This window comes from Paramisgurnus dabryanus, chromosome 5 (genome assembly GCF_030506205.2).
Source record: "Paramisgurnus dabryanus chromosome 5, PD_genome_1.1, whole genome shotgun sequence".
Classification (NCBI taxonomy): Eukaryota; Metazoa; Chordata; class Actinopteri; order Cypriniformes; family Cobitidae; genus Paramisgurnus; species Paramisgurnus dabryanus.
The window spans coordinates 38095113-38107360 of NC_133341.1; the positions used below are offsets into that span (position 1 = coordinate 38095113).

General features: G+C 37.0%; 1 protein-coding gene across 1 annotated transcript in view; it reads left to right on the plus strand.

Annotated features, from left to right (window-relative positions):
- Positions 1-12248, plus strand: part of brinp1 (bone morphogenetic protein/retinoic acid inducible neural-specific 1) — a 115717-nt gene that overhangs the window by 67878 nt on the left and 35591 nt on the right. Inside the window, exons 4-5 of the mRNA XM_065283991.1 lie at positions 3162-3331; positions 8046-8151. Of these exons, the coding sequence (XP_065140063.1) occupies positions 3162-3331; positions 8046-8151 (276 nt within the window). The remainder of the gene's footprint in view (positions 1-3161; positions 3332-8045; positions 8152-12248) is intronic.

Sequence of the window (12248 nt, forward strand, 5' to 3'; positions counted from 1 at the left end):
AAGCTGATTTACTGAGTCTTTGTAATTATTACTCTGTGACTCTCAAGGTCAACTCAAGGTTCATTGTTCTCATTTGATTAATAAGGAAATCTGATTTATTGGGTTAACACAGAGGCCTTTTTTATGACCTTGTTTCTTTTACTTTCTGTGTTGAGGTTAAACAGGACAGACGTGAGTCAATGTGAAGGTGATGAGGATGAAGTGGTTTGATGAAGAGTTAACATTAACATGTATGTGGATGTAACATGAGATCAGGGTTTGTCTAGGATCTGTGATGATGGGTTAGGTGTCCAGATGCCCTCATATGATCTCTTTATGATCTCTTTATGATCTCTTAGCATCCATGTGTAATGTTGAAAATAAAATGACTGTTTTGCATTTTGTATTCCAGTCTGAACTCTTTGTCAGATGAAGATGATTTGTGTCTTGTGTGTTGTGTAGCAGAGCTTCAGTGTTGAGATGGATTGAGAATATTGAGTTAGTGATTGTTGTGCAGAGAGTCTCTTTGTTTGTCTGGATCAGTTTGAGCAGAAATATTCCTCTGGTGTTCAACTCAATGAGTTATTTAGGAGAAGGTCAGTGCTGCTTTGTAAAAATCAATCATAGCTGCTTTGCCCACTCAAAATAATCTTTACCATGGAGTATAGCCGAGTAACTCGGGTCATGTCAGTTTGACACTGTAAGCAGAATTTTTCCCTATGACAGCGTATGAAGTGAGTCACAAATACAGATCCACTGTCAGTGTTATGACACACAGAAACACGGTTCATAAGTGACACACTGACTGCAGGAACCACAACTCTCAAGATGATGCCCGCATGGGTTTTGGCAACTTCAGCCCAGCCACTTTATAAGAACTGACAGAAAGTGTTGAAATAGAGGATTGTTGTGATATCTCAGTATGGTTTTCATAAGGAACAATTCACCCCTGAAATTAAACTTCTCACATAATTAACCCCTTAATGTGGTTTCATGACTTTCATTTCTTCCAAAAAGAGATTTTTAACTGAATAATAAAATGTCAACACAAATTCTCCATGAATTCTCCCTGAAGTCAAATACACTGAAAATCCCAATAATTTGACTGAACTCATTTGATTGAGTAAACTCATTCCCTCGATTTAATTAAGTAATGCGTCACCCGAAAAAATACCATGTTAGCAAATCATGAAAATCTGACTTATTCCATTTTTAAGTGCTATAATTGGGTCCCCAGTGCAGAAAATATATAAAAAAGATCAACCCAGTAAATTAGTTTTCCTAAACCATTCTCTGCAAGCATGTAAAAAATAGCTCATTGAAATGTGGCTCCCTTTGTGATGTTGGAAGGGGCTCTTATTATAATAACACTGCCCCTTAATCTGCACTATCCAACCACAGCACTGTCCTTTAGTGCAGAGATCAGCTCATTTGCATTTAAAAGGACACACCCAAAAATTTGCATATTTTTGCTCACACCTACAAAGTGTCAATTTTAACATCTTATAATAAATTATCTGTGGGGTAAAACTTCACATATGTACTCTGGGGACACCAAAGATTTAGTTTACATCTCAAAAAAGTCACATTGACTGAACTAAATTTAGGGTTGCATAACAATGAATCACAACTAATCGTTTGCAGAGTAAAAGTTTGTGTTTACATCAGGGTGTATAATGATTTTTATATATAAATACACACACATTCATGTATATATTTAAGAAATATGTCTATATACATTTTATTCATATATAATAATTTTTATTTTATTATTTAATAATTTCTATTATATATAAATACATACGCAATATATACGCTTTTTTATTTTACATGTGTGTGCATTTATATATACAGAATTATTATACACATTGGTATGGGTGCCTGTTAAGACTCATGAATCAAAGTATGTTTTTATGTGTTTATGTATTTATTACTTCTGTTATGTTGTATGTCTTGATGTTGGGCCTAGAGCCTGTAATAAAGTTTATATATACACAATACACACACATATACAGTATGATGTTAACAAAAATGTTTGTTCTGAAAATAATTAGTTATGCATCCCTACTTGAAACTTGAAATTTGTACAATGCACTTAAACAATCAAGTTCACTTGGTGTTCATAATTTTTTTTTTTACTTTATAAACATCATTAATGCTACAAAGCATTGTTTATTAACAACTTTTTATACTGTTTGTCCCTTTAGTTGTTATTTTTTGACAAAAAAAATCATTTTCAAAAAAGCACAAGGGCTTATGGGTATTTCTTACAGCAATTTGAACTGAATTTGAAGTTAATTGCACTAGAATTTTTAAGTTCATGGTTTTTGTAAGTTAATAAGTTAAATGAACAAAGATAGTTAAGTTTGGATGCAAAATGCAAAATTTAAGTCATGATGGCTTGACTTTTTGGGTATAAACAGCCTAAGGGCTTTCAGTGAATAGCACACGAAGACACTGGGCCTCATTTATGAAATGCTGGATAGAAACTGGCCTAAATATGATCTCACAATCATTTCTCAAAAGTGCATACGTGGGATTCATAAAACGAACGTGCGTACAGAAAACATGCGGATAAATGTGAAATCTATAAATCAAAAACGATCTTGAAATTGTGTGCAGTTAAATAGTTTCAAATCTCTGCATTTATACGAAGCCTAATTAATGTCATTGGCTTATATTTCCATGCATGCAACCATTGTGCAAGCAAAAGTGAGTACGGCTGCTCAGACCCTGACGTGGCGCTAAGCACTTATTCACGTCAAAGACAGTTTTTATAATGGCGTGGCCTTACGATCAAATCTGTGGGTACGCACACTTTATAAATGAGGTCCACTCCACTGCCATCAGTGATGATCACTCAATAACCAATAACATTTACAAACACTGACATCAGATCTGCCACGACTTGTGTTGGCACTTTTGAACTGGACTAATGCATGAAGCACATTTGAGAGCTTGTGTACTGTATAAAAAAAACATCTTCATTCTGACCTATTAAATGACTTCAAAAGACATAATATATTCTGCAGTATTTGGGTCACAGAAGAAAGAAAATCACACGGCTTTAGAAAAACATGAGTGTGAATAAACAAAAACTGAATATCATTTGTGAATAAATGGACGAGGGTGTGATATTTAAGGGTCTTGTGTTCACTGACCATATTGCTGTGTGTCTATAGGCGAGGAAGCGCTCACCATGTACATGGCCAAGAACAAGCTGGACCGGAAGATGGTCAACGCTACCCAAGGAGTCGAGGCTCTGCACCAACTCGCCTCCTCGTATTTCATCGACCGTGACGGCACCATGCGCAAACTACACGAGATCCAGATCTCCAGCAACGCTATCAAGGTAAGACAGACAGACGGACGGACAGAAACCTCCTCCATTATCCTCCCACCGTCCATCTGTCTGCTGAGGTTTTTCTAGCAGGAGTTGATGTGTGACTGAAGGCTTTCTGGCACTCGGGGCTCAGGGTAGCAGCAAGTCAAGCGTGATAAAATTAAACTGAATTGACAAGAGCTGCTGAGTCAGACTGAATACAGGAGCAAACACAGCACCTTTAAATACAGACGTACACAACACTGACCTCACAAACACACGCCTGGATGTTTTGTTCTGCATTATTGTGAAGGGTTTATGTTATATTAGTGAGTATTTGTGTTTGCAGATAATGCACATACAGATAAATACACCTACACTTATGAGCTAAATGAGAACATACCAACATCTTGTTTTTGATATAAAATCTATTATAATGGCAATAAAATAGATCAACAAAAAAGTCATAAAGATTAAAGCATGTGTATGGATTACAGTAATAATTTAACTGAAGATGACAAAACCTGGAGTTTGAGGATGTCTGGCAGTGCCTTCAAAGGTAAAAATCAGTCATAAATAAAAATAAATAAGATTGAGATTATAAGATTATTCATAAATAAGAATGAATGTCTAGGGATCTTCTGAATGTTTCCGCAGCTCAGTTTCTTTATTAAAACACTTTTCACAACCTTAGCATTTCATAATTGCTGAAATATGATTTTCCTAAAGGACTAATGCATGACTCCTGTTTAAAAACAATTTAAACATTTTGGGAATAAAATAATTTTGTCTATCTGTCACTTTAAAGTAAAATGTTCAATTTTAAGATTGTAGTTTAAACAGTCTTTCAGAATAAATAAATGATGAAGGGAGCATTAAGTTAAAAGTGACCTTTAAAGTGATCTTCATATAACAAAAAAGAAAGAAAGTCACACAGACAAAAACATCCCTGCATTCAGAAAGAGGCGGACTTGAACCCACAAAAACACACTTAACACACACACAACACAACACAACACACGTAGAAAGAAACACAGACATGCACTTAAAATATTGATTCAGTTTAAAAGCAGTGCAGCTTTATAAACATACACGCACACACAAACAGACCCCATTAACAATGGGCACATGTTTGTATTTATTATATAAATATCTTTATTGTGTGTGTGTGTAAATGCTTATTAGTGTTTCATGTGATGTCCCACATAGACTGATCTCATTAATATGCGTCAATAAGCCTTTGCCTTCATTAGATTAAACAGATGATGTCACACTACAAACCTCAGGAGAATCTCATGAGAACACGTCTGTCATATTTCTATCAAATCTAAAGAACCAAATAAGAAATAATGCATGAAGAAGAATATGCCTGTTTAGATTTGAATTACAATACTTTCATTTCAGAAATGTGACTCACAAATATAACCAAACATGTATTCTCTCTCTCTCTCTCTCTCTCTCTCTCTCTCTCTCTCTCTCTCTCTCTCTCTCTCTCTCTCTCTCTCTCTCTCTCTCTCTCTCTCTCTCACACACACAAAACACTAAGAGTACATGAGTCCATGCATCAGTCTCAGTAGGGTTGAAATGGATGACGTCTGTCAGTGCTCTTCTGCCAGAGGTTGAGCCCTAGAGACTTGACTATATGTATTTGAGAGCTTGAAGCAGACAAATGAACAGTGAGAGGTTTTAAAGATGGCCTTTCAGGTCTGGGTCTGCTTTATTTATCAGTGTCTTCAGTAGTTTGAACACAGCTCTCAGCACAGAGAGTCATATGACGCTCCAGTTCAACATTTTCCCACCCACATGATTTTTCTTTATATGCAAAATGGGAATTATTTATAAAGAATTATTTGTTCATCATAATGTCTCAGGTTACATATGTAACTCTTGTTCCCTCTTGTTTGAGAAGGGAATGAGACGCTGCGTCTCCCTTGCCATACTTCCTGCATCCCTGTTACGTCATATTTAGCAATATTTCAGCTAGCGAGGGCGTTTTCAGGTTGCCTTTTATATTTTCTGGCACCCGCGTCACCCCACCATTTGTTGAAGTTAACATACCCTTGCCTGGGGGTGTTCCCATAGCGTTACTATTGTGGCGCAGCGTGAGTTCCCTAAAGGGTACGCTCAGCCCACAACAAGTATTCTGTCATCTCTTCCCATCACACATGAATATGACTGACATACACAAATCAATCATTTAACATGATTTTTATTTAGCACTGATGTGTGTTCATATGATCACTTGAGATGACAAAAACGCTAAGTATAAGAGAATATATTCATCAAGTCATCTTAGATGTTTAGAGGATGTTTTGTTTGAAAACCTGAGGAGACAAAACAGTCTGATGTTTAGTTTTAAAGCATATATTGTGTATTTGTGGTCTGAAACAGGATTGAGATTTGTTGTTTGTGTAGATCTGAAGGATTTACTGACAGAAACAGAAGTTATTAAAGATCCACAGTAAAGGAGTGAAGTGAAACATCCAGACATTGTTGGATGTGAGATCAGAGACAAAACATCTCAGCTGTTTATTGCAGATTTTGTGGGTTGGTCTGTTTGTACGCTTTTAATGTCCTGTAATGAAACCAGAGACCTCATAACAATAATATTCACAAACATAAAGAGGTGAAACGTTTCTCTTACTGTATCAGACTGAATCTTTCTTAAAGTCACTAAACATTGACAAAGCAGAATGACAGAGAGACAATAACATCATGATACACTGATCAAGGACGAGGAGATGAATTCACGCCGTCAAATGTTTTATTCCTGTCAGGTATCATTTAAGAATTAAACTAAGACCTCGCCTGAACATTTTAATAAGAAAAGCACTTTTATGATTGGGTGATGAAACACAGATTGATTATATGAGAGGAAGGCGTGTGTTATTGCACCTCAAGGTCACTTTTTACCATCTGAATAGCTTTCAGCTGATTTGCTCTTAAATTTCATATGCAAATTTATGATGATGCAGCGGGCGAATCAAAGATGCCTATTTAAAATCTTCCGGCTGGCCGAGATCCTGTCGCAGCTGCCAGTTAGAGGACTGATCTCAGAACAGGTGCTGTCAGACAGACGCACACACAGAACGACGGGTGGACAGATAGACAGAAAGATAGACATTTTGATAAATGATGATAAGCACACAGTTGTTGGTGGGTTGGAACAACTTATCAATTAAATCGATAAAAATTGATTAAAAGTCAATTGATTAAAATTAAAAGTACACTTCTATACGTGAATAGCTTCATTTAGTGTCATGTTTAGCTATAAGTGAAAAATCTAACTGGAAGTCAATGTGCACCGTCAACTGTGTGGTTATTATCATTTATCAAAATATCAGAAACTCTTACAGGTTTAAAACACCATGAGGGAGAGCAAATGATGTCATAATTTTCATTTTTGGGTGAACTACCGGTTTAAATACTGTATGTTTAGTTTAGTAATAGTTTTGATGTGGACACAAACAGACCACACATACACATCATTGTGTCTTCAGCTCACCAAAGTAAATAAATAAATGAAGACTTCAGTGGGATCTCGGTTAGCCGAGGGTCACATCCGTTCACTTGAAGAGGCTGAAAATAGAAGTTCATTACGAGGCTGACAGGTGACAGATGTAATGAGAAATGGGCACAGTCGCTTTCCCATGATGCTCTGCTTCAATGATTCCTCTAGATACAGTTTGTTCTTTAATGATACACGAGCATCTAATCCTCATGTAACACGAAACAACCCTCGCTTTGACGGCTGTGTTGAAAGAATGCATTTCAGCACAAACTATACAAACACATCCAGACAGATAAACACATCAGACGTGTTGCAGGTAAAATGAAAGCTCAGTGTTTCTGTCATCTCCAGCAGATGTTCACAGTGTTTGTGTTGGATGAACATCGGGTCATTCGGATTTTCGACATTTGTGCGTAATCCCAAAATCTCTTCGTCAGACACGTGCGCTCAGATTTTCATTTAGACACTGGTAATCTTTTTTAATCTGGTTGATCATTTGTGGGTGTGTGTTTGTCCTGATCTGGACTCAAAACATTACTTATAATATATTTTTATGCCATTTTATATCTTTTTCTCCTTTCATAATTTTTCAATGATCACTATTTTTTTATTTGTAATCGTCCTGTTTGTTTATTTCAGTGTTATATTGTGTTCAACACTGTCAGGTTTTGTGTATCTCATACAGACAGGAGGTTTATGTAGGTCACAGTCTGCTGAGATTCAGAAAACTGCTTTAAGATGACATAAAACATCTGAAGCGTTTCAGTGGATCTGTAATTACTGTGTGTGTGTGTGTGTGTGTGTGTGTGTGTGTGTGTGTTGGAGATTGAATCACTTTTAATGAAGTTTGTTACAGAGTAAACATGAATATTACTGTTGATCATATTGCCAAAGTCTGCCGTAATCTTTTTGAAAACACGAAACATTTATTTTATGAGCAAATCTTCATGCACATAGACAGAGAGCTTGGCTGTATTTTAATTTCATATAGAGATCAGTGATGAAGATGAGCATCAGTGTTTGACTGGTGTGTAAGAATGAAAGTCTTTGTATGAGTTTTTGAGGGCAGATGTGAAAGCACACAGATGTTTAAAATCTGCAGATCGTGCTGTGTTGTCTCAGCTTTCACTCACATATGTTATTCTTCAGATCACAATGATGCTAATAAATGAACAGCATGTACTGTAGTGATATTTTGATGATGTCAGTGATTTTCATGTGATTTGTGTTTAGGTGACAGAGACCCGGACCGGTCCTCTCGGCTGCAGCACGTATGATAATCTGGACTCGGTCAGTTCGGTTCTGCTCCAGAGCCCTGAGAGTAAACTTCACCTTCAAGGTACACGACATCACCTCACCTACTTCAACATCACTGAATGAAAATCTCCAAAACATTTTAGGCTCAAATTATACCCCCAAACTATAGCACATGATGTTTTTGCATGAGTCTTTGGGTTAGATAAGTAAGATTTAATTTCAGTTAAGCACATTCCTATCGGATGAATTTGGTGTATTCACATGTTCAATTCTTAAACTCATTGTAGTGTACATGTTTGTTTTTTTGATTGGAAAGCAAATCTTACAGGAATAAAGTTGGAGGGATATCTGATTTTGATTTAGTAGAGCTGGACATGTTGTTAAAGCTGTAAGTGTTGAAATGAAGCAGAATAGTTTATGTTACAATAATGAACTTGATATCCAAACTGAGAGAGGTTTCTGAATTTATCTTCAGTCCAGCTGTGCGTCTGTCATATTAAACACCACACCACTGAAAATCTGACAACGTGTTGACAAAAGTGTTGAAAGTTTTTTGTTTCCTTTCATCATTTACACGTGAAATACATCATTGTCTTTATTACATCTTTTAGATGTTTTTATGATGCACATCTGCTGTATTAACAAAAACTTAAAAAAATTAAGTGTTTGTCTGTGTTATAATACAGTACGTGAGGTTACAGCACGATTCGATGGTTACATTTTTGGGATAACTCAGAGGCTGATATATATATATATATACGCTGTGTGACATTCACTGATTTAACAGATGAACTTGTGCATTCATAAATAATGTTGTGTTCTTTAATATATTTACAAAAAAACAAACACATCGGGCCCGTCCACATGGATCGGTCGACTTAACAGGTTAATGGCTGTTGCTATAGTTACAAGGCTTATTCACAGCTATGGTGACAGTAGTAAAGCTTGACTATTGATCATTATAAAACGCTCCTGTGAACGTTGTATGCACTGTAACTTTGAGTTATTGTTATTTCATCATGTCCTGTTTAGTTCATTCTTCAGATTCTATTTTCTTTTCTATTTTCAGTTGATACAGCAGCATGAGTATTGTAATGTTTCATAAGAAGCATCAGCCAAGGATTGTACAGTAGGCGCTCATGAATAGGTATTAATAAATGTCATGAGTCATATTTCTTCAAACTTTCATTTTAAACGATTCCCAGTTGGAGTTCTCACAGTTTCGTGCATGCCACTGGCTTTGGAGGAGTCGGTTTTAATATAAAGTTTGATGTTATTTCTTTCTGGTAAATGGTAGTCGAGCACTTCTAATAGTTCGGATCGATGGAGCATCTACCGTCTTATTGGTGTGTTTTGGTTAACTCACATGACGAACACATTTGAGGTTTGTAATGAAAGGCAACATGGCGAGATGCGTGTGCTGTTTCCATCTTTTATCTGCTCATCTCATGTTTAATATTCTCCCTGAAAGCTCTCTCTAGGTTATATTCTTTGATGCCGAATGTGATTACGGTGCATAAAGCATCCCATCACGAGCACATGATGAAGGCGTGTCGTGTCGCAGCAGTGAGTGGTCATCTGTGATCTACAGTAGATAAAAGTCACACAGCGCTGGTTTGTTGTTTTTGAGATAGTTTGGAGAAAATGGTCTTGATGGGTTTTGATGGATCACAAGATCTTCTCTGGGAGGACGTGCTGACGGCCAAACATCTCTCGTCATGGACTTACAGAGTCAGATGTTTAACTTTGAGCATGAAGTCTGATCTAGTTTTGTTTAGGTGTGAGGTTATCTGAAATCAAGTGTGTAGTGGTTGAGTTTAATGTTGGTAGGAGGTCTGATACTAGGCTTGATGGACTAGGGGGATAGTATAGAAGACATTTCTGAGTACCAGCTGCCCCTGATTGAATTATAAAAGTTTTTAATGTCAATATTGTATAGATGATAATGCGGTAAAGATGTTCAAGCATAGTGGTTAGAGAGTCGGGGCTTGTAGCTCGAGAGTTGCGGTTCGAGGCTCATGGCCAGTGCGTTACGACTGTGGTGCCCTTGAGTAAGACATCTTACTCTAATTGCTCCCCGTGTGCTGGGATAGCTGCTAACTGCTCCGGGTATGTGTGTGTTCACTACTCACTAGGATGGGTTAAATGCAGAGTTCACATTTCGAGTAGGCATTGTCTACTTGTCAAGCTTGTCACTCGTCAATTCACCTAAAGTCAAGGTATGGCAGACCTCTACGGTATGTCCCAGGGGCGGTTCTAGACCCTTTTTAGGGGGGCTCCAGCCACCCTATCTGTCATCTTAGTCCCCCTAAAATTAGTCTTAATTTTTCTACCAAACTATTAAATATATTTTCTGAAGTTTTATTTATTTGTAAAAACACTTTATTTGAAGATAATAATTAAAATAATGCAAAATGCAGGACATTTAGATGAAAAAGAATTACGAGTTTATGAGGCATTTGATTAGCTTTGCTGTTCTGCGCATGCGTCGTAACCGCCAGTGGAGTAGTGGAGGAGCGCGCGAGCGTCACACACAGAGGCAGCTGCCTGCAAACTTAAAATCATTGTTTCATAAAGTATCCAGCGTGGCAGCTCAAAGGGTATTTTTGCTAATGTTTTAATTTGTTTGCTAGCCTGTATAAGTGCAGTCATGTCTGCAAAATATATAAGTGAGAAAAAGTGGCGTCTGCGCCTAATGTCTGTATTGTATGCCCGGTGCGTAACTCCAAGGAAAATGAGTATAGTGGTAGAAAAGAGACCACACTCAGAGACTGAATCAAATACAAAAACTGTATTAAAATACCGAATCGTGTTCACAGGCCATAACAAACACAAGGACAAATGTTTCGGGCTTAGCCCATCATCAGTGTCAAGTTGTAACACTGATGATGGGCTAAGCCCGAAACGTTTCGCCACTGGTTCATAGACATAATCTGCCTAGAAAATCACAACTTTTAATTTTCTGTTGGTCTTAGTACACGATGTAACTACAGAAGAGTCAAGTTTTAAATAGGAAAAATATTGAAACTCTTTGGTCATTTTTGAGCGCAATGCTAATGGTCTAATCAGATTCAATGGATTGTGCTAAGTTATGCTAAAAGTGATAGCGTCAGACCCGGAGATCAGCTGAATGGATTCCAAAATTTTAAGATTCAAATGTTTAACTCTAGGGGAGCTGGAAAACTAGCATATTTTCAAAAAAAGTGGAATGTCCCTTTAAATATGCATTTTCTTTGAGTTACCGTCATAGATAATAGTAGTACTTTTCCTGTGAGAGAAATATTGCTGGAGAGACCTGTGCTGTGCTTTATGTAAAATAACCAGACATTGGTGGGCGGGAGCTTATATAAGTAGCGTCTGCCAACAAGGGACGCTATTTGTGTATTTTTATGGATGCATTGACAGTTTTGGGAGCTACAGAGGGAAAATCTGGGGGGCAATGCCCCTTTAGTCCCCATAGACATGCCATTGGTTAGTAGTAACATAGAGAGACAGAAGAAAACCTAAGATTATAATTTATTAAACAAATCAGTGTTTGAGTCACACAACCAATTTCTTCAAAGATTTGATACCATTAGCCAGACAAATATTGTTTAATGCAGTAACTAGTTTTAATTCACAACACAAGTTAAGATGACAAGTTAAGTTTTCCAGTGAACTGATGTGAAACTGAGCACCCAGCCAATCAGATGCGAGCTTGCAATGTTAGACAGCTCTTGCATGCAGTCTGCAGTCTTACATCAAATTTTCTTGTCTACTTCTCACACAGCATTTGTTTTATTATTGTGTATTGTGGAGGTTTAAATATAATTTACCTTCTCTAAACACTTCTAGAAGGTCACAATGAAACTGCAAGGCACCGAGATTTTTGTTTTTAGTTCAGTTTCTCCCACCAGAGTCAAAGCGGAGAAACAGCTGGAAAAAATGATTATCAGGCATTTTCGCAATATGTTTTAAGCATTTTCTATTCGTCCTTCAACTTTTCGATTGTGAGAATTGCGGTGTCGTTGTTGATAAAGCAGTGCATTATCGTCCTTTGCCGATGGACACTTCAGCTGTGTTTATTAATGCGTGCTGAAAACAACGCAATACTGCCATCTGTTTTTTAACAGTATGAGAAAAGACTGCACAATGCACATTTTGACAAATATAGTAGGCCGTGCAGGTGTTTTGTGCATT